The sequence below is a fragment of the Xenopus laevis genome, chromosome 7S, assembly GCF_017654675.1.
Source record: "Xenopus laevis strain J_2021 chromosome 7S, Xenopus_laevis_v10.1, whole genome shotgun sequence".
In the NCBI taxonomy this organism is placed as follows: Eukaryota; Metazoa; Chordata; class Amphibia; order Anura; family Pipidae; genus Xenopus; species Xenopus laevis.
The window spans coordinates 54092557-54118670 of NC_054384.1; the positions used below are offsets into that span (position 1 = coordinate 54092557).

The 26114-nt window shown below is 38.8% G+C and overlaps 1 protein-coding gene and 3 non-coding genes across 4 annotated transcripts; all 4 read right to left on the reverse strand.

The window, feature by feature from the left end:
* Nucleotides 1-8171: 8171 nt before the first annotated feature.
* On the reverse strand, nt 8172-14489 carry hspa1l.S (heat shock protein family A (Hsp70) member 1 like S homeolog). The gene is made up of 9 exons (NM_001086599.1): nt 14427-14489; nt 12627-12836; nt 11976-12181; nt 11524-11676; nt 10698-11253; nt 10289-10491; nt 9654-9852; nt 9218-9450; nt 8172-8569 (listed from the first exon to the last, which is right to left on the reverse strand). The coding sequence occupies exons 2-9, from the start codon at nt 12829-12831 to the stop codon at nt 8372-8374; spliced, it is 1953 nt and encodes a 650-aa protein (NP_001080068.1). The 5' UTR covers nt 12832-12836; nt 14427-14489; the 3' UTR covers nt 8172-8371.
* On the reverse strand, nt 9532-9626 carry LOC121396678. The gene has a single exon (XR_005963120.1). It is a non-coding gene; the product is annotated as a small nucleolar RNA SNORD14 (small nucleolar RNA).
* Nucleotides 10562-10655, reverse strand: LOC121396680. The gene has a single exon (XR_005963122.1). It is a non-coding gene; the product is annotated as a small nucleolar RNA SNORD14 (small nucleolar RNA).
* Nucleotides 11327-11422, reverse strand: LOC121396679. Its single transcript, XR_005963121.1, has one exon. It is a non-coding gene; the product is annotated as a small nucleolar RNA SNORD14 (small nucleolar RNA).
* Nucleotides 14490-26114: the final 11625 nt, after the last annotated feature.

The window sequence follows — 26114 nt, forward strand, 5'->3', positions numbered from 1 at the left end:
AAGAAGGAGGTACTGGTACGGTCAGACAACACGGCAGCTGTGTTTTACGTCAACAAGCAGGGGGGAACCCGAGCTCCATTGTTGATGGAGCAATGTCACAAACTGATGGTATGGGCAGAAGGTCACCTCAATCTCCTCAGAGCAGTCCATATAAGAGGAATGGACAATGTGCTGGCAGACCGTCTCAGCAGATCTCACATAGATCACGGGGAATGGGAACTCAATCCCCAAGTCTTCAGATTATTAGCCAACAAATGGGGTTATCCCCAGATAGATCTAATGGCGACAAAGGACAACAAGAAACTGGCCTGTTTTTGTTCATTGAACAAAAGAGACAACCCGAATTACCTGGATGCCATGTCGATTCCTTGGGGCTTCAGATTGGCTTATCTGTTCCCTCCCTTACCAATGATACAGAGATCGCTACAGAAGATCAGGGTAGAGAAAGCTTCTGTGATACTAATTGCTCCGTTTTGGCCAAGGAAGACTTGGTTCTCGGACCTGATGAATCTGTCCAGGGGGGAATATTACAGACTGCCTATCAGAGAAGATCTTCTGTTACAGGGCGAGATGAAATATCCAAATTTGGAACGCCTGAGCTTGACGGCCTGGAGGCTGATAGGGAAGCATTGACAGGTCAAGGTCTTTCGGAGGAAGTAGTGAATACTTTGATGAATTCAAGGAAGAAATCCACTTCAAAAATATACGGAAGGGTGTACCTTTGTTTTCAAGAATGGAAGAAAGATAAGGGGCTGAATGAATCTAATTCCATTCCAGTGATTTTACAATTTCTTCAAGATGGGTTTACAAAGGGGCTGAAACCGAGTACACTTAAAGTGCATATTTCGGCATTGGCAAATATGTTACATCTTAACCTGTCTTCGAATCCGTTAATCAAGAGGTTTCTAAAAGCTGCATCAAAACTTAGACCTTCAATAAAACCGTTGGCGGCTCCTTGGGATTTAAATACAGTCCTTTCAGCCTTGTGTGAGGTCCCGTTTGAACCCTTGCCTGATATTGGATATAAGTTTTTGTCATGGAAAGCTTCCTTCCTTGTGGCGATAACATCAGCAAGAAGGATTGGAGAGTTACAGGCATTAGCGGTAGACCCGCCTTACACCACCTTTTTCGATGATAGAGTTGTTCTAAGGACTTTACCTTTCTTCCAGCCAAAAGTTCCTTCTACAACCAACATTAATGCGGAGATTATTCTTCCAAGGTTTAATGAAACCTTGACAGAGTCAAATAATAAGCTGTGCAGTTTGGATGTCCACAGATGTCTATCTACATATATTGAGAAATCAAAATCCTTTAGGAAATCTGAGCATTTGTTTGTTCTGTTTTCAGGGAAAAGAAAAGGTCTCAAGGCCTCGAAATCCACCCTCGCTTCATGGGTGAAGAATTCCATTCTATCAGCTTACACAGCTACTGGTCTAAAGGCTCCAGATTTGATTAAAGCTCATTCAACGAGGGCCGTTTCTACATCCTGGGCAGAAAAGTCTGCGGTGTCTGCAGCTGATATATGCAGATCTGCGACTTGGAGTAATCTACATACCTTTTCAAAGTTCTACAGGTTGGATGTGGCAGCCTCGCAAGATGCAGCGTATGGCAGCCGGATTCTTCAAACAGCCTTGTAATTTTCTCCCTCCCTTAATATGGCTTGCTAAGTCCCATTGGTGTGCTGCCTGGAGGACGCAAAGAAAATTGAAAATTTGTATTCTTACCTGAAATTTTCTTTTTCTTTAGTCCGAAAGGCAGCACAGATATTCCCTCCCAAAATAAATTACTGAAGCATTGTGGTGTTGTCTATCTTTTTGGTGCTATGAAAGTTACAATACCAGAGAGGGGGTAGGGGGAGCTTATGAATGTTTTTTCTGTCTTGTAGTTCTGTCCTATCAGAGAGGAACAGGATGTTAACCCATTGGTGTGCTGCCTTTCGGACTAAAGAAAAAGAAAATTTCAGGTAAGAATACAAATTTTCAATATCTTTGCAACATTTGTTACAAGTATTTAACAATGTTTATATATTTTAATTGTTGCAAATTTTTATTGTTGCAGTGTTTAAATATGGGAAACTACATCGCTACTAAATAATACAATCCTGTCTGATGAATAATTTAATGGACAATTTAACACATCTTCTGGAATTTTGGGGTTAAACTGAACTACTACATGAAAGACTTGCGTAACACACTCTGGATTAATTGGACAGTTTGTGATGTCACTAAGGGAGGAGCATTAGGGTGGGTTTTGTGTTAAAAGGTGATTTGTGGAGTTTTGTATTTTACAATTGATAAAGGATCCATGTTGATCCAAAACATGTTGTAATCAATAAGGTATTTTGCAGCAGAGCCTGTGAACTCGTGTGCTCCATCATATCCCTTGGTTTGAAAGTCAAGGTGAGATAATGGCAATGTAGTGATCACAGAAGTTTGTTTTCATTTGCTCAAGTGTCATGCAGAATATAGTCTGATAAGTGATCCTGTGTTCTACACTAGTGTTTAGAATAATAGCAGTCCAACATCACTAACCAGATCAATCATTGTTTTTGGCAGACATTATATTTCCATATGGCTATATTTACTAGAGGGTGTAGTAGATTAATAGAAAAACCAACAGATGCAACAGTTATGACAGGCATGCCCCTGATTCTGTGTAATTGAATCATTAATTGGGATTTGTTCCAAATTATAGCAGTGTGGTCATTCATTCTGTGAAAAAAGGCAGCAGATGTTGTGCATGCTGGTTATGTATTTCTCTCTGAAAATCTGAGCAAAATGGGTCGTATAAAGAAGTGCAGAAAATGATTGGCTGCTTAGCTAAAATGATCTCAAATGCTTTAAAATGGCGACCAAAACCTGACAGACATGGAAGTAAATGGAAAAATGACCATTCGAATGGATAGAATAGCCAAAATGGCAAAGACTCAGCCAACGATCAGCTCCAAGAAGATCTAAAGTTACCTGTGAGTATTACAATTAAAAGACTCATGCGAAGCCAAGCTGACAGCAAGAAGCCACCTGCAAAGTCCCATTGAAAAACAGACATGCTGAAGAGGTTACAATTTGCCAAAGAACACATTGACTGGCCTAAAGAGAAATGGCGCAACTTTTTGTGGACTGCAGAAAGCAACTTTGTTCTTTTTGGGTCTAGGGGCCACAGACTGTTTGTCAGGCGACCCCCAAACACTGAATTCAAGCCACAGTACACTGTGAAGAGAGTGAAGCTTGGTGACACAAGCATCATGATACAGGGATGTTTCTCATACTATGGTGTTGGGGCTCTTTATCACATACCAGGGATAATGGATCAGTTTCAATACATCAAAATACTTGAAGCGTTCATGTTGCCTTATGCCGAAGAGGAAATTAACATGAAATGGGTGTTTCACCAAGACAACGACATTAACACACCAGTAAATGAGCAACATCTTGGTTCCAGACCAACAAGATTGACGTTATGGAGTGGCCAGCCCAATCTCCAGACCTTAATCCAATAGAAAACTTGTGGGGTGACATCAAAAATGCTGTTTCTGAGGCAAAACCAAGAAATGCAGAGGAATTGTGGAATGTAACAGGTGCCAGAAGTTGGTCGACTCCATGCAACACAGATGTGCAGCAGTTCTCAGGAAAACAGTGGTTATACATCTTAATATTAGTTCAGTTATTCAAAGGAAAGCAAAATCTTGAAATATTTTTCAGTTTATACAGTGAATGTTTGTAAAGAAGAATGCAGACTAATTTTTGGAACAATTAACAAACAAATAAAGCTGCTCAATCCTATCGTGATTGAAAAATAAAATTTTCATAGGGTGTTAATTATAAGCATCTCGAAGCGCTAAATAAAAAATTATATTGGCTTTAAAGGAGAAGGAAAGCTACGGAGGCATTTTATTGCCAGTAGATTAGCTGCAATAGTGCAAGCTAGAATGCTATATTTATTCTGTAAAATGCTTTACCATACCTGAATAAAAAGCTCTAGAAACTCTCTGTTTGTTTAGGATAGGAGCTGGAGAATTAATGTGGTGTGACATCCCTTCCTGCCTGAGTCTCTCCCTGCTCTGGGCTCAGATTACAGTAGAGAAGGGGGGGGGGGGCGGAAGAGGAGCAAACTGAGCATGCTCTTGCCCAGGGCAATGAGGTTTAAGCTGAAAACAGGAAGTCTGATACAGAAGCCCATGAGTACACAATAGAAGGAAAGAAATGCTGTGTTTCTTTTGACAGGGGACTCAGAGCAACATTACTTTGGGGGTTTACTGGTATATTTAGATGGACCTTTCTGATAAGGCTTACTTCGTTGTAACCTTTCCTTCTCCTTTAACACTTTCTCACCATGTAACCACTATGACCTGGGTGTAGAAACCCCAGGTCCGACGCTTCAGCGTCAATCACAATAAAAGAAAGCCGCCTGAGGACGGGAAAACACTCACTTGTATACGATATGAAGAAGATCAGCATGCACTCCGGAAACCTCTCTTTAGGTAAAATTCAGCTTTTATTTCAACAGGTTAAAAACATTACATCCTGACGCGTTTTGTATCTGAACTATACGTAATCATAGGCATAAATTCACATAGCTTCTAACGGCTTTTTAAATAACTGGTTAGAAAAAGACATGATTAATTAAATCATGGAATGTCTAAACTCTAACAATTGTTCTGAATCCAAAACGCCGTTCAAAAGGAACAACATTAGTTAAGAAAAATATATACAAACGGCGTTAACCACTGTTGAAAGAAATTTCGTAAGAAAGAGCCTTAAAAAAAAAATATATCAATAATTTACTTAATTCAAGACACTACATTAAATTATTAATACAAATAAAGAAACAAAATTTCCAAGCTTTATATATAATATTGTTAAATACTTTATATCTTTTTAATATCTAAGGAAATTCGCTGGCTTTTAAAATAATGAATCATTCTTGTGTTGAATATCATACCAGTATTTTACGTCCACATTTAGTCATTGATGGTAAATATTTTAAATTGATTCATGGTAAATTAGAGACACAAGAAAAAAAGCCGTTAGAAGCTATGTGAATTTATGCCTATGATTACGTATCGTTCAGATACGAAACGCGTCAGGATCTAATGGTTTTAACTTGTTGAAATAAAAGCTGAATTTTATCTAAAAAGAGGTTTCCGGAGTGCTTGCTGATCTTCATATCGTATTTTTTGGAACAGCCTAATATTCCTTTTTCTTCACTTTTTGTAAAGGAATAACACACATTTGATGTATTTTTGTTCATCTTTTGATTTGGAATAGAATGTGCAGTGTTCCCAATGCATTTGCATGTGTATGGAAATAAAAGCTTTTATAAGGATTTTGAGCTTTATTCACTTATATAAACACTGCTATTATTCTGAACACAACTGTAGGTAGGTAGATCAAATACAGTAAAAAAAACAAAAAAAATATTGGTGGCTAGGGTTCCCACATGTTAATAAATAAAATATATTGGTGGTCAGGGCCCCCCATAAAAAAAAAAACATTTGTGGCTAGGACCCCACATGAGAAAAAAAAATTGGCGGCCAGCCCCCCCCCCCCACATTATAAGAAAATTGGTGGCCAGGGCCCCTTAAACGTCCATGCCTTCCCGAAGTCAGCAGCTCTTAGAAAGCAGTGGCCGGCTAATCAAGTTAGTGTGGCATGGCCGGGGCCCCCCTTACCCCCGTCCCCCCCTGATGGCTGCCCTGGATGTAGGGGGGCAGAGCTACCCAGTCTCCTATCTCTAGACAGGATGGTGACGATAGAGAGGAGATTTTTTGGAATGGTTAATTTTAAATTGAACTGGATTGTATAAGACTTTGTTCTACTCTGATATACAGGACCTTTGTGAGTAGTTACTATTACATCATTGTATGGATATAATAAAACAGTGTTGCACTAGATTTGGAAATATCAATTTCCTCATATTGCCATAGCTTTCCTGCTGTATGAGAAGGACATTGTTGCAACAAGACTACCCATTTTAGATTCTTGAAATACTCTCTGTGCTGTTTTTGGTGTAAGTACCCAACCAACTGGGAGGTGTGATTAAAGGAAAACTATACACCCCCCAACAATGTAGGGCTTTATTAACATAGATGTAGAACTCTACTTCATGTAAATAAACCATTTTCATAATAATATACTTTTTTTAGTATTAAATGCCATTGGGTAATCATAAATAGAAAATTGCCATTTAAAAAAAAAAAAAAAGGGCCCCTTTGGATCCTAGGAATCACGAATAGTGAATTTTTTCACGATAAAAACCATAAATGTTAGGTCACATAATTCAATTACCAGACAAAGTTGTGTCTTGCTTCCACACTTCTTCCTGTTACAGCAGAGTTGCAGTATTTCTGGTCAAGTGATCGCTGAGGCAGCACAGGGACCATCACATAATGATGGATCAAGACAAGACGTAAAAGAATATTATATATAAATATATATATATATATTTGGTAAAATTCATTAGTATGCCACTTAATTTGATATAATCGGTTGCTTAATTTTTGGGATGTAGTTTCCTTTAGGAGCTGTCTGTACACTGCGGATGCTGAACTATAACTCCAACAACCTCTGGGTCCCTTGAACAATTTTATTTCACCACACCTGTGATAATGTTAATCACTTTCAATCAATTTGCTTCCTCCTAGACCTTTTTTTTTGATATGTAGAGGAGAGCACGTGGGGTAGAATTTCCTTTCCTTGCATCTGAATTGGATCAAGGTATCAACCCTACGGTCTGAAAATCTCATTGCATTGGGAGGTCATTCACAGGTCAGCCTCTGTGGATGATAATTGGCCCTAGGGTTAAATCTCATCAGGGTCCAGATTGCTTGGTGTCCTCACTAGTGTAATTTGTTTCTACACAATTCAGAAGTTACAATATAATTTCTGCAGCAAGGATTACCCCTTGTATTAAAGGGGATCTTAAACTAAACACATGAAAAGATGCAAGCTCTGATCACTTGCTTATTAGCAGTTTTATAGTCTTTCAGCTCAGATTTTTAAAGGCCAAGAGTGTCAGCAACAGTCTATGCCCTTACATATTCACTTGGGTTTATAACTTCCCGGCGACTGTCTTAAACTGAATTTTATCTAGAAATGCAAATTATCTAAGAAATTGCTAAGCAGCACATTAACATTACGTTTACACCATTTTTTGGGGGGTTGAAATCCTTTTAAGGATGACTGCAAAATGTCAAGTATGCCTTACAAGACAGGCTTGATGTTTATTGCCAACTTAAGTGGTATTTTTGCAGGCAGCATATTTAATGGATTGAACAATGTAAAAATAAACTGGGTAAATAGGCAAAATAGGTTTCTAATAAAATATGTTTCAAATAGTTAACCAAAAATGTAACTTAAGGCTGGAGTGACTTAACGTTCAACATAGCCAGAACACTTCCTGCTTTTCAGTTCTATAACTCAGTAAGTCAGTGACTTGAAGGGTGGGCCACATGGTACATATCTGTTCAGTGAGTTTACAATTGCATTCAGCTCAGATTCAAAAACAGATACAACACATATGCCCCTCTCAACTCACCGATTACCAGGCAGTAACCAGTGTAAAACCAAAAATATTAGAAACATTTATTTTGCACAGCCTGTTTACTCAGCTTTTTGATTTTGACACCAACTGTTCCTTTAAAGATCAAGGTATGATTTTCTTTCATCAGAAACATGATGTAAACACCTGTTGTCAGGGCCCAAAGATGCCTACAAGGTATACCTTAAATAACTAGTAGCAATAAGGCAAGAAATGGGGGCACCAAATCTACAATAAGCAAACGAATTAAAGCTTGCATTTCTGCAAATGTACAAGATCAGTACAATGTCACAGGTTATTTGAAAGTTTTGCTTTGGTGCATCATAGCCATAGGGAAGCCTATAAGGTTTTGTAGAATCCGGGAATTCTATTTTACAATTGTGCTAAAAAGTGTCTGGTTTTACAGATTTAGAAGGCATTTAACCAAATTTTGCAAGTCTTATGTTTAGTAATTCTAGTTGTGTTTAGCCTGGTAACCAGACAACTAGCATTTTTACAATGGAAGATAACACAAAAACTGTATAAGACTCCTGACTGGCTATTCACAAGGGTATACCTGACCCTATCAAGGGCCAGGCACAAGACATGAACTAGGAAAAAGTTAAAGCAATTCAAGTTATCAAGACACAAGAGCCAATGAAACACATTTTATTCGTCTGGACCCAAATTTGTTACAGTACAGGTGCCAAGATGTTTTCCTGACTTTTGGGAGTGAATTCAAGTATTAATGCCCCATAAATTTACATACAGCAGCTTACATGAGAACATTTTAACAGCTAGTAAGAAATTTGTGTCCTAGGAGTTACAAGACGAAAAAAGTGGAATGCAGCTTTTAGTCAACCTCCTCAATAGTAGGACCTGATGACGCTCCACCTGTTGGTGCACCACCAGCACCTGGGAAGCCACCTGGCATACCTCCTGGCATGCCTCCTGGCATGCCACCAGCACTCTGGTATAGCTTAGTAATAATAGGGTTGCACACCTTCTCCAGTTCTTTTTGTTGATGTTCAAACTCTTCTTTTTCTGCAGTCTGAAGAAGAGAAGAATATAGGTCAGTTTAGCATACAATGCCACATTGCAAGAGCTCAGGCTGCCTACAAGGGGCTTGGGGAGGTCATCTATGCAGGCTACAAAAATAGTGATGTGCTGGCTAGCCAACACCGTTTTCAGGCGGGTTTGGGCTGAACTTTCCTGCATCTATCCAAGGACCTTTACTGCCCCACTTTCACCTCCATGCCTTTACATAAAGTGCCCACTTTACCAATGCGGGGTCTACTTTTAGCAATGTTGTCCCAATATGATTGCAGCCATAGAGGCACTGTTGGGGTTCCGTTTCATAGTTGTATTTGAGAAAATGTATATAGCTATATTTAAGTTATATATGTATAGTTACCCTAAATATAAAAATCTGAATGAAATGCATGAATAGGAGGGTGATTTAGACAAGCTGTTTGCTGACGTGTCTCGAGATCTACTGATCACCAGCTAAAGGTAGAGCCTGATCTACTTTTTGGGCACCACTGCTTACTTGTACCAGTGTGCCCACCAGGTGCGAGTGTTGCTGGGCCAGGCTAGCACAGACTAAAAAGTTAGTTTAAGCTGCTGCTAAGACATTAAAGGTTCTAGCCGAGTATGTGCCAATATCCACTATAGTGAAGTGTGCATGACATTCCCTTACCTGATTTTTGTCCAGCCAAGCTATAACTTCATTGCATTTCTCCAGGATTTTTTGTTTATCTTCATCACTTATTTTTCCTTTAAGTTTCTCATCTTCAACAGTAGCCTTCATGTTAAATGCATAGGATTCCAGTGAATTCTTTGAAGATACTTTGTCCCTTTGCTTCTCATCTTCAGCTTTGTACTTATCAGCTTCTTGAACCATACGTTCAATATCTTCCTTACTAAGGCGGCCTGCAGAGAACACAAAGATACTCAGCAACCAGTACAGAAACCGGTGTTCTGCTCTAAAATGTAAATAGTAGTTAAGAATGGTCGCTCAGACATCCAAGGAAGGTGCTAGGCCATCATCAGCCTTTCGGCATCTGGTGGAAACTACGAATGGCTTTGGAACAAGTTCATCACAGCGACTATTTTGTATAGCTTTAGGTAGTTACCTTTGTCATTGGTAATGGTGATTTTGTTCTCTTTGCCAGTACTCTTGTCAACAGCAGACACATTTAAGATACCATTGGCATCAATGTCAAAAGTCACCTCAATCTGAGGAACACCTCGGGGAGCAGGAGGGATGCCAGTCAGCTCAAATTTACCCAACAAGTTGTTATCTTTGGTCATTGCCCTTTCTCCCTCGTATACCTGCACAAAAAAAAAAAAAAAAAAAAAAGTTTAAGCAGTTAGAAGGGTAGTTCATTACAAAGCATCTTTTATTTCACACTTGGCTTGGGGCTGAAAAACTTAAGACAACTTGAATATTTAACAAATGCAATCATGCTAAAAGTTGGTCATGTATACATTTAAAATGGAAATGTGCAATTCCGAAGTGGTGCATAGAAGTTAAAGCCAACAGGATTGGTCTCTGGTTTTCCAAGCAGCCAGACATGTTAAGTTTGAAAGCAACAAATTTCCTGTAAGTTTGAGCCTCCAAAATAGTGCCAACTACTGTCATTTGTCACACAACAGAAACACTGTCCTTAGTCATAATCTTACAACTGCTAAAGAACTTAAGACGTATGAACAGTGTATATACAAATCCCTTTATATTGGACTGTTAACACTTTGAAATGTATCTTACCTGAATTAAGACTCCAGGCTGGTTGTCAGAGTATGTTGTGAATGTTTGTGTCTGCTTTGTGGGAATGGTTGTGTTTCGCTTGATCAGAACAGTCATGACACCACCAGCTGTCTCAATACCAAGGGATAGAGGTGTAACATCAAGCAGCAGGAGGTCCTGAACATTCTCTGACTTGTCACCAGATAAGATGGCTGCCTGTACAGCTACAAAAAAAATAAAAGTTTAGAATGGAAGGTAAAAAACCCCACAACTTTTTGCCAAATAAATATATATTCGCTCAGACATCCAAGGAAGGTAGAGCCATCATGAGTCTTACGACATCTGGTGGAAACTACGAATGGCTTTGGAATCGTATTCATCTTAGCAAATACCAAGCAATAAGTCAGAAATTTTATTTTCTTCTACATACCTGCACCATAGGCAACAGCTTCATCAGGGTTGATGCTCTTGTTCAACTCCTTTCCATTGAAAAAATCTTGAAGAAGTTTCTGGATTTTAGGTATACGGGTGGATCCACCCACCAATACAATATCATGTATTTGAGACTTGTCAAGCTTAGCATCACGAAGTGATTTTTCAACAGGGTCAAGGGTACCTCTGAAGAGATCAGCATTGAGTTCTTCAAAACGTGCTCTTGTTATGGAGGTATAGAAGTCGATTCCTTCATAGAGAGAATCAATTTCAATGCTAGCCTGAGTGCTGGAGGAGAGCGTACGCTTTGCACGCTCACAAGCAGTACGGAGACGGCGAACAGCTCTCTTGTTGTCAATGATGTCCTTCTTGTGCTTCCTTTTGAATTCAGCAACAAAGTGGTTCACCATACGATTATCGAAGTCTTCACCACCCAAGTGAGTGTCACCAGCGGTAGACTTAACTTCAAAGATTCCATCTTCAATGGTAAGAATGGAGACATCGAAGGTGCCACCTCCAAGATCAAAGATCAGTACATTCCTTTCTGCTCCAACCTTAAAAGAAAGCAACACTTTTATTAACTTACTTTAAGGATACAGCACACTCATGAGGACACTACCTACATAATCGCTCAGACATCCAAGGAAGGTAATAAACCATCATAAGTCGTGAGACATCTGGTGGAAACTACGAATGGCTTTGGAATCACATTCATCACAGCGATCAGACAAGAAGCCAAATTGAACAGGCACAGGAAGATATAATGGAATCGGCCCCCCCCCCCTTTAATTTTTCTACCACTCTGAAGTGAAAGTGATTTATACCTTCTTATCCAGTCCATAGGCAATGGCAGCAGCAGTTGGCTCATTAATGATACGCAACACATTCAGCCCAGAAATAGTTCCGGCATCCTTAGTAGCCTGTCGCTGGGAGTCATTGAAATATGCTGGAACAGTAACTACAGCATTTGTCACGGTCTGTGAAGAGAACACATTGTTAAATACTTTAACGTTATTCCAAGATATAAATGTACCCAATAACCCATGATTTTCACACATGTTTAAGAACTATTCTGCATTTGATGTTTCAAGTCATTGATATTACACCTGTAAGTTCCACTTGCATCGCAACAATTACTTTGAAGTTTCACAGTAATTTGTATTTGGGATGTTTATGACTAACCATAAATGTGCCTATAAGGTCAGTTGAGCATACAAGCTTTCTAGACACATGGAGTTGTGTTGGACAACCTAAAAACAATTCAAAAGGCACTCACCTTGCCAAGGTAAGCTTCAGCTATTTCCTTCATCTTAGTTAAAACCATAGATGAAATTTCCTCTGGATAGAAAGATTTGGTCTCTGCCTTGTATTCTACTTGGACCTTTGGTCTTCCACTATCACTCACAACATTGAAAGGCCAGTGCTTCATGTCAGACTGAACAACCGCATCTTCAAATCTGCGGCCAATGAGTCGCTTGGCATCTGAAAATTAGAGTAACTGCATTAAAAAAAAGTTGAATATTGTAAATAACCCCAAACACAAGTTTAATTCTGGTGCCATACACAGCACTATTACAGTAGTCCATATTTAGCCTTTATCCTTTCAAATTGCAAGCCAGTGCAAATAGAGAAAAATAATTCACCCCCCCACTAAGGATTTTCTACTGAATTTACTCATGCAAGGTAGAAATGCCTGAAGTTCTCAGAAGCAGAGCAGCTACAGCTGGCTTAATCCAATATCCTTTTACTGAAACCAAGACCATGTTACTAGAGCAAAATTACATTACTATAATATTCAAAATTTAATGCAGCTTGTGTGATAACCCAGTAAGCTCAGTTGATATTTACTTGTCTCCTCCTGGCTGCAGTATGTGTATTGCAATTGCCTCAGCACTTCAGACACTTAACATGTTAAAAGTATCCTTACCAAAAACAGTGTTTGTGGGGTTCATGGCAACTTGATTTTTAGCTGCATCTCCAATCAGCCTCTCTGTATCTGTAAAAGCCACATAGCTGGGTGTGGTCCTATTTCCTTGGTCATTGGCAATGATCTCCACTTTGCCATGCTGGAAGACACCCACACAGGAGTAAGTGGTGCCAAGATCAATTCCAACTGCTGGTCCCTTAGACATTGTTGCTGTAAGTAAAAACCAAACGAGATAATGAATTTCCTTTACACCAAGAGGATAAGCCATGTTCCAAGAAAAAGGTTAACTGAAAATAAAGTACTGTAGACGGTTCAATTACAAGCTGTAATGGAGGTGAATATTTAACCAGAGGTTCTGTAGTTTGGGAAACAAATACAGAAAACCTAATAAAGGCACCGATTGTTAAGTTCTACAATACAGGAATATCTTCCTACCCTGTGTTACCACATGCCAATAAGGGTCCCTCATTTGTTTATTATATTTTATCCCCAGGGGTACTTGCATTGTAAACTTGTATAGCACTGTTATTGACAAAGTTCAATATTTGTTTATATTCTAAAAAACAAAAATAATAAAACTAGGAGATGCTGGAGTGCTGTCACTTTTGAGCTGCACATGCCTTAACATTTTAGACAACTCTTGCTTAGAGTCATTAGAAACAGCTGCATCTATTAAAGGGGATGTTCACCTTCAAAAACTAGTAGTTCAGATAGTTCACCTGAAATAAAGACTTTTACCCTCAATTACTTTTTATTTTCTATGTGTGGACATTTCTTTTACTCAAGTGTAAAATGTTAGGTCACCTTCTAAAACAGCTCTGGGAGGGGTCACTGACACTTGAAACTGTTCTAAATGGATACATTTAGTAGATTAATTTCAAGTTTGTCCCTGCTGAGCATAATCTCTGGGTTTCATTACAGGCAGCGGTTAGAATTTATAAAATAGTTGCCAATACTCCAGATATGCTGTTGAGAAATGTATCAACTAAATGTTGATAAATTGTATCCATTTAGTGTCTGCACCTAAATTACTGAGCTGACAGACTGCACCAGAGACATTAAACTAAAATTTGAAAAAAAAAAACAAAAAAAGAAAAGTAATTGGAAAAAGTAGATTTCTGGTGATTAACCTGAAAACTGATCTGGAAAGAGTTTTCTGAAGTAAAACAATCCCAACAACAACAAAAAGATGAACAACCCCACATTTCACTCGTGGTGCTGCCACCATTTTGTCCTGCAATGCAGAGCCATGCCGCCATCTTGGGCTGGAACACCGACACGTGATAACTGACAGAACAAATGCACACGACAGTAGACGAAATGGCGAACGGCAAGTCATAGGGTATCAGAGGCCGATTGAAAGATTATTCAACGGATACTATCCTTAAAACAACATTAAATGCCAGAGATTTGACACATTTAAAGGCTAAAGAAAAAAAACTCAGGGAGCACGGGAAGGTATTTCCGGTAAGTTTAGTCGATGGGTTTTTATCACTGATAAACAAATACAATTAAAAATTAAGTGTTAGGCAACAGTAACTAGAAGGGTGGCGTGGTTAAGACAAGGGTCGAAACGTTACACTGTAGTATAAGGCCGTCAGACCACGAGTCTGCATCTAATTTATATAGGGTTTGATTTTTAAATAGAATACAAATTTACTTGTATGCATCCCTTCAAAAGTCACCAATAGGAGTAGATGGTGTTTCGAAAGTACATTGAAATAAACGTTTTACATACACCTTAATAACATAGACGTTTAAACAACGAAACAGAAAATGATAAACAACAAAACTATATACCTGCAGTGCTGTGCTATGGCCGGTTCTAAATGAGCTGCTCGCCGTCTCCGACCTCGTAGTGCTTGCAATGAGAAAGAACGCCTCTGCCGGCAGCCTTATATACTGGCTTAGAAGGTTCCAGAAGAGAATGTCGTAAAACTTCTACGTAGGGAATAGTCCGCCAATCACAGTACAGTCCAAGTAGCAACTGACAAAAACCACTACGATCTTCCAGAAGGTTCCACTGCGGCACAAAGAGCTGGTTTCGCTTACACTGCGGGGAATGGATTCGTCCATATTTGTTTAGGGAAGCTTTACTTTTCTAAAACACTCACACTGCATCACGTGTAACCGTAAACATGTTAGGTAAAATAAAAACTATGCTAATCCAGCAATTTAAAAACACGAACAAAGTGACTACATTTACAAGCGTTAGACTGATGAACCTTTGTGCTTGCCTTTTTCCAATATGGACGTTAGACTGCAGGATAAAAAAAAAACCCTTCCCACTTTCCATTTCGCAATGTCACGTGAAAGGACAAAGAGTTTAGGCAATTCTTATTTTAACCTCCTGACGTAAAACATAGCTTTGTCATTTAGCTTCCGGTCCGTAATAAAATTATGAATATCGTGAGCAGTCTGCGTTTTTATTTTGATCCTTCACTTAATTTTCTGTATAATTTATTCTGCCTCAGAAGCAAGTCAAAATGGGTGTGTAATACTCCAGGAAGGGAATGGCTAACACCCATATAGATGAATCGGACTTAAATTATTATAAATTCAGGCAGCAAAGAGTCAAGCATAAAAAACAGTGGCAGCCAAGACTGGGGATCCCCCATTGACAAAAATGTCTCCTCCTTTTAGCTGTTTCATTTCAAGCTAACACCTACCTCCTTTTACATCACTATTTTATACTCGTATAAACTTACCCATAAAATCGTTGCACAACCTTAAAACTATTGGTGATTTTACCATGACAATGTTTGGTGTATTTCAGTGCTTTCTGTTTATATAACTTTATAAATATGGCCCAAATAAATGTAAATGATACAGTTGTATAAAATTAAAAAAAATAAAGAAAAATAAAGAAAATTTGAAAGAACAACCATTTGCAAATAAGCTGGTTGTGCCTGGTAGTTTTTTAGGAGCTGGTTCACTAACATTGGAGATACATATCAATGGAAAGGTTACCCTTAACAACAAATACAATTAGATCAGTCACCTATGAGTTAGAAAACAAAAGCCTGTGTTGGTTTCTATGGGAAACAACAACAGTTGTGATATTTATATCCAATGTTTGTAAATACTAGCTAGGGTCTCCACCTTTCCCCGAGTTGTGGTCTGGACAAGGGGTGTATCAGTGATGCCACAGTGCAAGGCACACAGGCATGGCAGCCGGGGTCAAAACCAGACAGGTAAAAACCCTAATATTTGCGTATTTTATAGACTGAAAGAGGCTGCTTTGTATTATTTCCTTGTATGTTGCACATTCATTATCCATTAGTTAAATATGTCTTTTGGTGTCTCCTCCCTTTCTTTAATCTTTTCAGAACTACCCATCCTGAAAACTTACCATGTGTTGACCTTCTCATGCATCTCTTTCAACTGGTGACATTTCCTTTAGTAGAACATCACTACAGACATAGTAAATCGAATACTGTGTGTGAACAAATGATTCCTACCACTATGTCCTCTCAGAGGCACCTAAATAGGCCCTTGCAATATAAATACCCAAAGCCTAAACAGTTTTCACTAGCCCAATTAATGGTGGCTGCCTGTGGTATTTTACAGCAGCCTGGCATGCCAGTCCAAGATTGCCTAAGAACCCAGAGGTTTTTCCTAACAGATATCCCAAAGCAGATGATTGGGAGTCTTAAAGGTATATTAATTAATACAGAAATGTTACATATAATAATAAAGACCCATGAACTATTCAGTGTAAAAGGTGTACAGAACAAGAGATGACCAGGCTCAATTATTATCTATACCCTGCAGTTTAGAAGTTAGCAGGCCATGAAGTAAACACTGACCACACAGAACATTTTGGGTGTATTTGCTTCTTCAGCCTATAGCATTCTCATCCCAATGTTTTATAAGTAATGTATTATGTGCAAGTGCATACCTTTTTAAAATTGTTTTTAACTATAAGTTTGTGATCATAAAATAGGGTATTAATAAATGTTTTTAAAAATGTATTTATTGCATTGCTCAGCACCTCATTTTTGTATGCTTGTAGTTAATCTGTTCAGATCTGCTGCACCATAAGCAGCATGGTGGCTCAGCAGGTAGCACTTCTGCCTTGTAGCCCTTAGCTCCTGCGTTAGATTCCAGCTTGGGCACTCATTCCTGAGGTACTTTGGTTTTCTCCTGCACTCCAAAAACATACAGGCAGGTTAATTTGCTCCTAATTAAACTGATCATACTGTGTGTGAATATGACCTTAGTTTGTAAGACCCATTGGACCAGGGACTGAGAATTTATAATCTTTGTTAAGTGCTGCATAAATGTTTATATAACATTAATAAACATTGCATATATGTATAAATAACAGATAATAACACATACTTGAAAGAAACCTTGGGGTGCTTCCATATCAATAAAATGAATGGTGACTTTATGCCAAAAAATGTTTGGGGGACTGGATCCAACAGTGAGAAATGTTTTTTTTTTTCAGTGAGATGCCACCAAGCCAGGCAGTGTCAGCCAAGAAAATATGACTAGAGGGAAATAGCTAGGACCACCATATGTTTACATTTATCAAAAATGGTCATAAACACTTGCACAGAATAAATATAGTAGTAAAACATGGGACTAGGTAATGTACATTGATCAATCCAATTTGGTATCTTCATCACTCTGTGGCCAGGAAAATTGATTATTTTGCTTTGTAACTTATGAGGAGATTTTGAGCATTTTGTCATCCAGGAGGGGGATGCTCAAAATAACATTGATTTCAATAACAATCACCTGGAAGGCACAATACACACAGCTACAAAATGCCTGAGCGACAAAATTATTATGTTTACTGTGTAATAGTTCTAAAACATTCAGTGGATGTGAACTTCTCTATATCTATTTCTAAAACTTTCCTTAATATCACAATTAAATTTTCTTTCTAATGAACATAAAAGTAATCCTGTCTTCAATTGTGCTGGGGTATTAATGCATGAGTGACCACTTACATTTTAAGATACATCTTCCACATGTACCTTATAATTGAAATAAGCAAATGGTAAATATTTGAGCTATTACTAATACAATATATAGATTAACTATGTCGACACCCTTCTAATTATTGCATTTGTTGTCTAAGTCACACCCATAATTGCTGGCATAGGTACCACAGTAGCTTGGCAATAACAATTATGTACTTTCTACTTTGTTGCAACAGTTTGTGAAAGGCCCTTTCCAGTTCCAGTATAATAATAACTTGGTGCCCAAAGTAAGGTCCATACTTTCTGGTTCCCCCAATGGCCTCCTTGGCACATATCATTTTGTGCCATATATGCCAGTTCTGGGTCAATTTCAACTGTGCAAAACTTTTGCTCTAAATGGTAGGACATTGTGGGGGTTTTATTATAAACACTGGGCAAATTTTTAACTGGGCAGTTACCCATGGCAGCCAATCAGATGATTGCTTTCAGTGTTCACCAGAACTTTGTGTCTTTGCATGCTATTTATACTTTTTCCATAAAAGTATTTTTACATTACCTATCCAATCACCCATGTTCTTTCATGAGGGGGCAGTCATACTTGTGCAGAAGTAGTCTGTTAGCATTAGAAACTCTAACTGACAGGTTGAGAAGGGACAGTCAAGTTGGCAAAACAGGTTTAGGAACTTCAAGTAACATTTACTTACAAAAGCAGCCATATCAGCAAAAAACATCAACATGATTTATAGGTAACTTTTTATGTATGTTAAAATTTTGAAGAGTATTTTTTTAGTGTCATTATCACTTTAAGTTAAAACAAGGGCACTACAAGAGCATTGTGATTCAAAGATACATACAAGAAAGTTGCATAGAAAATAACCTAAGCATGAATCTTGCTTCTCTTGCTCAGTGTAACAAAAGTGATTTAAAGGGGTTGTTCACCTTTGAGATAACTTTTAGTATGGTGTAGAGTGTGATATTCTGAGACAATTTGCAACATTTTTTTATTATTTCAGGTTTTTGAGTTATTTAGCTTTTTATTCAGCAGCTCTTCAATTTACATTTTAAGCAATCTGGTTACTAGGGTGCAAATTCTCCTAGCAATAATGCATTGATATACATAACAGACTAGAATATGAATAGGAGAGGAGCTGAATAAAAAGAGGAGGAATACCAAGTAACAATAACAATACATTTCTAGCCTTACAGAGCATTTTCTTTTTAGAAGGGGTCAACGACGCCCATTTGAAAGCTGCAAAGAGTCAGAAGAAAAAGGAAAATAACTATAAATCTAAAATAAATAAATAATGCAAACCAATTCGAAAGTTGATTAGAACTGGCTATTCTATAACATACTAGGGGGCACATTTACTAAGCTCGAGTGAAGGACTCGAATGAAAAAAACTTTGAATTTGAAGTATTTTTTTGGGTACTTCGACCATCGAATAGGCTACTACGACCTTCGACTTTGACTCGAACGATTCTAACTAAAAATCGTTCGACCATTCGATAGTCAAAGTACTGTCTCTTTAAAAAAAATTCGACTACATACTTCGGTAGTTTAAACCTACTGAGGTACAATGTTAGCCTATGGGGACCTTCCCCATCACTTTTCTAAGCTTTTTTCGATCAACAAAAAATCCTTCGATCGAATGCTTAAAATAGTTTGAATCGTTCGATTCGAAGGATTTTACTTCGATCGAGCGAATTCGAAGGATTTAAATTCGAGGGTCGAATTCGAGGGTTTATTAACCCTCAATATTTGACCCTTAGTAAATGTGCCCCAACAAGTTGCCTTAAAGGTGAACCACTCCTTCAAAATGAGCAGAGAATCATGAGGTGAAATATACTGCATCACTAAAATAACCATTTTCTGTTTGGTCTGACCCCTACAGCAGAGGGCAATCCTGTTACACAACCATAATATTATCAGTGAAGAGCTGAACAGTGAACAGCTTCAAATCTAAAATCTAAAAATTATTTAAGTAAATTGCACAAGTGCACAGAACAATTTACATTGAGTTATATAGGTGTGTATATTCCCCCATTAACATGGGCAAATAACCTGTTTCTTTAAAAAAACAAAATACAGGACAATAGCTATTAATCTAATCTAGTTTTATTCTTAGCAGATTGTTCTGTTCTAGCTCCTTCAGACTAGAGTAAAGGTCCAAGTGAAGTTATACAGTGTTTGTTTAAAATCAAGAACCTGAAAGGATAGAAAGGCCTAGTCAAAGCCTAGACCTTAATCCAATAGCAAGACTTGAAAATTGCTGTTGAGCACCTAAACTGACAAAGCTTGAGTATTGTTTTTCAAGAATAGGCACAAATTGCTGTATCCAAATGTGAAATTCAGATATAGAATTACCCTAAAAGACTCACAGCTGTAACTGCTGCCAAAGGTGGTTATACCAAATAATGACTTTTATGTCATAGAAAATAAAACATATTTTGCAACTTAAAGTTTTAAGTACCGGATATACTCGAGTATAAGCCGAGTTTTTCAGCACTCAAAATGTGCTGAAAAAGTCTACCTTGGCTTATACTCGAGTCAGCATGTCCAAAGTGTGAAACATCAAAGATCGGTGCGGTCACGATTAAGAAAGTTAATTGCCGGTACTTAAATAAAAGATAACGAAATACAGTATAACCCCTACCCATATGCTAGGTTTTTAGATCAAAAAGCCCTTACCCCCGTGATTTAAGGCTCCTTAAATGTCAGAATCCTACCTGCATGCCTGTCCTGAGATCCGGTTAGAAGGAGAAGTGGGTGGGTAGCTGTGCCGGGAAAGGAAAACGTGACCCTGCAGGCAAAAGTGGCCAGCTCTGCACAGTGAGACGGTAGAAGGAGGGGCTGAAAAAGGTGACAGGCAGGCAGAAGTAAGCTCTGCTGTGGAAGTACCTGACCCATGCTTCAGAAGGAGAGGGCTGGGAACTCAAAGAAGTGGAGAGCTATGCTGGGACACAACACAGAAGACTAAAAAGCAGTCGGAAATGGTGAGCTGCTTTGAAGGGAGAAGAACATGTGAACTTTTTTTTTAAAAAAAAGACTCCTATACTTATTTCTTTACATATATGTGTGTTTAATACATTTCCCTTATCTTCCTGGATTTTACATCTTTTTTCCCTGGTCCCCTGAAAAATGTAAATCCAGGTTTCCACTGTATAGTGTAGCGTGCTTCTTTCCAGGGGTTAATGAAACATTGGATCTACTCACAAAATAGATTCTTGAATGTCGGCTTATCACAGCAGTTGGTATAGTAATGGTGCAGGGGAGAACCGGTTTTCTTAAATGTCTGGAAAAGAAGCTCTAATAGTGTAATATTGCTGGAGCTTGTGAATTGTCCTCCTGAAAGTGCCGCTTCTCCGTCTCAACAGGCCCAGGGACAGGGCAGCGGCATCTCCACTTCATCGTGTTTCGTCAGGATTTCACAGGCACGTGACCGGATCCTCTCACCTCCGTGCTGGTCCCATTAAGCGTAAGAGAAATCCCACGGCCTCCACGCATTGAGCTCTGATATTGAGCTCCGGCAATATTACACTATTAGAGCTTCTTTTCCAGATACCAACACCATTATGATACCAACTGCTGTGATAAACCCTCATTCAAGAATCTATTTTGTGAGTAGATCCGATGTTTCTTTAACCCCTGGAAAGAAGCACGCTACACTATATTTCGTTATCTTTTATTTAGGTACCGGCAATTAACTTTTTCAATTGTGAGCGCACCGATCTTTGATAACTTTCTGCTTCATGTATATAGCAAGTATATAGTATAGGCTTATACTTGAGTCAATACAGTTTTCCTAGGTAAAATTAGGTACCTCGGCTTATACTCGGGTTGGCTTATACTCGAGTATATACGGTATGTCATCTAAATAAAATGGTTAAAATGCCCAATTAATTTTATATCCAGATTGTAACAGAACTATTCAGAGGAAGACAACACTATGGGACCCCAATCCAAAAAAATATTATTGCACACTTTAAGGGGTCATTTACTACTTTTGCACTTTGCCCCTGCCTTCCATACTAGATGAATTGATGAAAGACTTTGCACAGACCTGCAGAGCTGTATTCGTGAGGGGCAGGTGTCAGCAGGCTTTTAAGTTCTCCCCCCTCTCATCCCCTACACGTCCCTCAATGTGCGCACCATTCAGATATGCATGTTTAAATACTGGCAGGCAAGCCACATCGAGGGGGAGGCGGGCTGCATTTAAATCCTTTCAGTAAGTCTAGTAAATGGCCCTTATAAAACTATCCTTAATGGATCACCTGCCCCATTCTCTAATACAAAGAAAGTGTTTGACCTGATTCCTCATTTGGACAAGAGACAATTGAAAGTAACAAGTAATCTTTATGATCGTATTGCAATAAAAGGTGATGCAATTCATCAAGTTAATGAATTATGAGTAGATTTAGTAGTGCTAAATGTCTTAAATGCCATGTAAGACACCACCAACTCTGGCTTCGCACACAGTTTGGGAATGGACCCGTTAAGTAGATACTGGTCTAAAGTAATAAAATACATAGATAACAACTGGGTTCCCAGAGTTATTTGGGACAACATACAGTATCAGCAGTCATCCAAAATCATACACAAGGATTGGCCATCAAACTGGCCCACCATCCTAGGTGGCCATCTCCACAGTAGGAATCTATACCTAAGAACAGCAGTTCCCTACTTTTTTTTACTCATTCAAATGTAAAAAAAAAGTTGTAGGTCAACACAAGCATTCAAAAGAATTCCTGGGGGTGCCAAATTAGGACTGTGATTGGCTATTGCTAACCCCCCCTATGTGGACTGGCAGCCTACAGGAGGATCTGTTTGGCAGTACACCTGGATTTTATGCAACCAAAAATTGCCTCCAATCCTGGAATTCAAAAATAAGATACTGATTTGAGGCCACTGGGAGCAACATCCAAGGGGTTGGGGAGCAACATGTTGTTCATGAGCCAGTAGTTGAGGATCACTGCCTTAAGAGGAGCACTACTTTGTTATTTCTTCAGTATTACATTAGGGCTTATGACAAGTTGCCAGTCATTATAACTCATAGCACGCTGTCCACCTGAGTATTTTAATTTGAATATTAATCAGATTAAGGGATCTATAGCTCATCCCTATGTCTGAATGGAGATCAACTGGCTATGAAAAGCCACTGCCATTAAGACAGAAAATCACAATATCCTGGCTTTCCTACAGGGAAGACCTGAAATGTATCATGTATCATACTATATGAAGTGCCAGAGAGACTTCTGCCATCTGAACTACAGTATATGTTGTTTTGCTAATTTGTGTGCTGTCTGGTAGAAAAATCATCTTATATACTGCCCTTTGCATTGGTTTGATAGTTAAACTGTTTAAAAAGGTGGAGGGGGGATAAATGTCAGCTCTTTAGCATAAATGGTAATTAGATAGATAGATAGATAGATAGATAGATAAAAAGTTTATTAATCCCGAAGGAAATTATTATGCCAGAGTTTGCTTGTTTAACATACAATGACACAGAACACACATATTATACATAATTACATTATGATACATAACACAGCATAAATAACTAAAGCAAACACTACTACCTACTTAAAAGAGAAGAATTAAAACAGCAATTGCTGCAGGTAAAAAAGATCTCTTATAACGATCAGTAGTACATCTAGGTCAAATCAATTGATTATTATTATTATTATTATTATTAACATGTATTTATATAGCGCCAACATATTGCGTAGCACTGTAAAGTAACTGTGATTATACAACTACATCACATGAATTACATACATAGAATATATGGAGTAACAAACATCACAATCAATACAGGTACAAAGAGGTGAGGAAGGCCCTATGCATAGGCATACAGTCTAAAGGGAAGGGAGTAATACACAAGGTGTGGGAGTGGGCAAGATCGAAGTAAGTGGGTGAGAAATGTGGTGTTGTATGTGGTGTTGCGTTTGGTAGTTAAGCAGAGTGAGGGTAGGCTTCTCGAAAGAAGTGCGTTTTCAGAGATTTTTTGAAAGCAGAAAGGTTGGGAGAAAGTCGGACAGATCGTGGGAGAGCGTTCCAGAGGAGGGGTGCAGCCCTTCCAAAGTCTTGAATGCGAGCATGTGAGGAGGTAATGAGAGAAGAGTTGAGTAGCAGGTCAGTAGAGGAGCGAAGTAAGCGAGTGGGTGAGTATATAGAGATGAGTTCAGAGATGTAGGGTGGAGCAGAGTTGTGAAGTGCTTTGAAAGTCAGTGTCATTAATTTGAATTTGATTCTGAAAGGTAACGGAAGCCAGTGCAGGGATTGACAGAATGGCGAGGCAGAGGATGAGCGGTTGCTGAGGTGTATGAGCCTCATTACTAAATTAACTACGATATGACTCCAAAACTTTAATGTAAAGGATGAGAATCATTTCCAAAAATACTCATTAATTTAGACAGCCATCTCATCAATTTATTAATTTGAAAAAGGGCTACAGGTGAGCCCGAAACGTAATCTTTGTTGTAGATCCTGAAACCATGTGCAAATAAAGGCTTTTTAAATTATTTTCCTGACTGGAGCTGTGTCGTATATTGGAACATTTTGTGAAATCGGTTGGACAGTGGGCCACTGGACACTAGGGATGTAGCGAACGTCGGAAAAAAAGTTCGCGAACATATTCGCGAACTTGCGCAAAAATGCGAGCGGTTCGCGAACGGTTCGCGAACCCCATAGACTTCAATGGGAAGGCGAACTTTAACATCTAGAAAAGACATTTCTGGCCAGAAAAATGATTTTAAAGTTGTTTAAAGGGTGCAACGACCTGGACAGTGGCATGCCAGAGGGGGATCAAGGGCAAAAATGTATCTGAAAAATCTGCCTGTGTGTGCTTGGAAGAGATAGTGTAGGGGGAGAGCTGTTAGTGATTTCAGGGACAGATGATAGTAAGCTTGCTGGCTAGTAATCTGCTTGATACTGCTCTGTATTGGAGGGACAGAAGTCTGCAGGATTTGAGGGACATTTTAGCTTAGGTAGCTTTGCTGGCTAGTAATCTACTGTTCTCTTTAAACAACTGCCATACGTTGACCTTGTAGGCATTGTTTGCCCAGTTTTTTTGGACGCAGCCACTGAAGCACAGTTGCCAGAAAAAATATGCCATATAAATGCTGAAATAGTAATTTTTCGCCATACGTTGACCTTGTAGACATTGTTTGCCCAGTTTTTTTGGACGCAGCCACTGAAGCACAGTTGCCAGAAAAATTATGCCATATAAATGCTGAAAATATAAATTTTTTTGGTTGCAGCCACTGAAGCACAGAGGCCAGAAAAATTATGCCATATAAATGCAGAAAATATGCATTTTTTTGGTCGCAGCCACTGAAGCACAGTTGCCAGAATAATTATGCCATATAAATGCTGAAAATATAAATTTTTTTGGTTGCAGCCACTGAAGCACAGAGGCCAGAAAAATTATGCCATATAAATGCAGAAAATATGCATTTTTTTGGTCGCAGCCACTGAAGCACAGTTGCCAGAAAAAATATGCCATATAAATGCTGAAAATAGTCATTTTTTGCCATATACGTTGAGTCAACGTATGGCAAAAAATTACTATTTTCAGCATTTATATGGCATATTTTTTCTGGCCTCTGTGCTTCAGTGGCTGCGGCCAAAAAAACTGGGCAAACAATGCCTACAAGGTCAACGTCGTTGACCTTGTAGGCATTGTTTGCCCAGTTTTTTTGGCCGCAGCCACTGAAGCACAGAGGCCAGAAAAAATATGCCATATAAATGCTGAAAATAGTAATTTTTTTGGTCGCAGCCACTGAAGCACAGTTGCCAGAAAAATTATGCCATATAAATGCTGAAAATATAAATTTTTTTGGTTGCAGCCACTGAAGCACAGAGGCCAGAAAAATTATGCCATATAAATGCTGAAAATATAAATTTTTTTGGTTGCAGCCACTGAAGCACAGAGGCCAGAAAAATTATGCCATATAAATGCAGAAAATATGCATTTTTTTGGTCGCAGCCACTGAAGCACAGTTGCCAGAAAAATTATGCCATATAAATGCAGAAAATATGCATTTTTTTGGACGCAGCCACTGAAGCACAGTTGCCAGAAAAAATATGCCATATAAATGCTGAAAATAGTCATTTTTTGCCATACGTTGACCTTGTAGACATTGTTTGCCCAGTTTTTTTGGTTGCAGCCACTGAAGCACAGAGGCCAGAAAAAATTAAACCAGTAGGGTTTGCACCCTAGTTTGTAACGGTGGCGGAGGGAGGAGGAGGACGCTAAAGGACAGCTGTGTGTGGAGTCATGAGGCTTGAAGAGAAGGACAGCTGCATAGAAGTCAGAACAAGTCTTCCGGCGTGCAGTAACCCTCCGAGATCCACCCCTCATTCATTTTAATAAAGGTCAGGTAATCGACACTTTTGTGACCTAGGCGAGTTCTCTTCTCAGTTACAATCCCTCCTGCTGCACTGAAGGTCCTTTCTGAGAGCACACTTGAGGCTGGGCAAGACAAGAGGTTCATGGCAAATTGTGACAGCTCTGGCCACAGATCAAGCCTGCGCACCCAGTAGTCCAGGGGT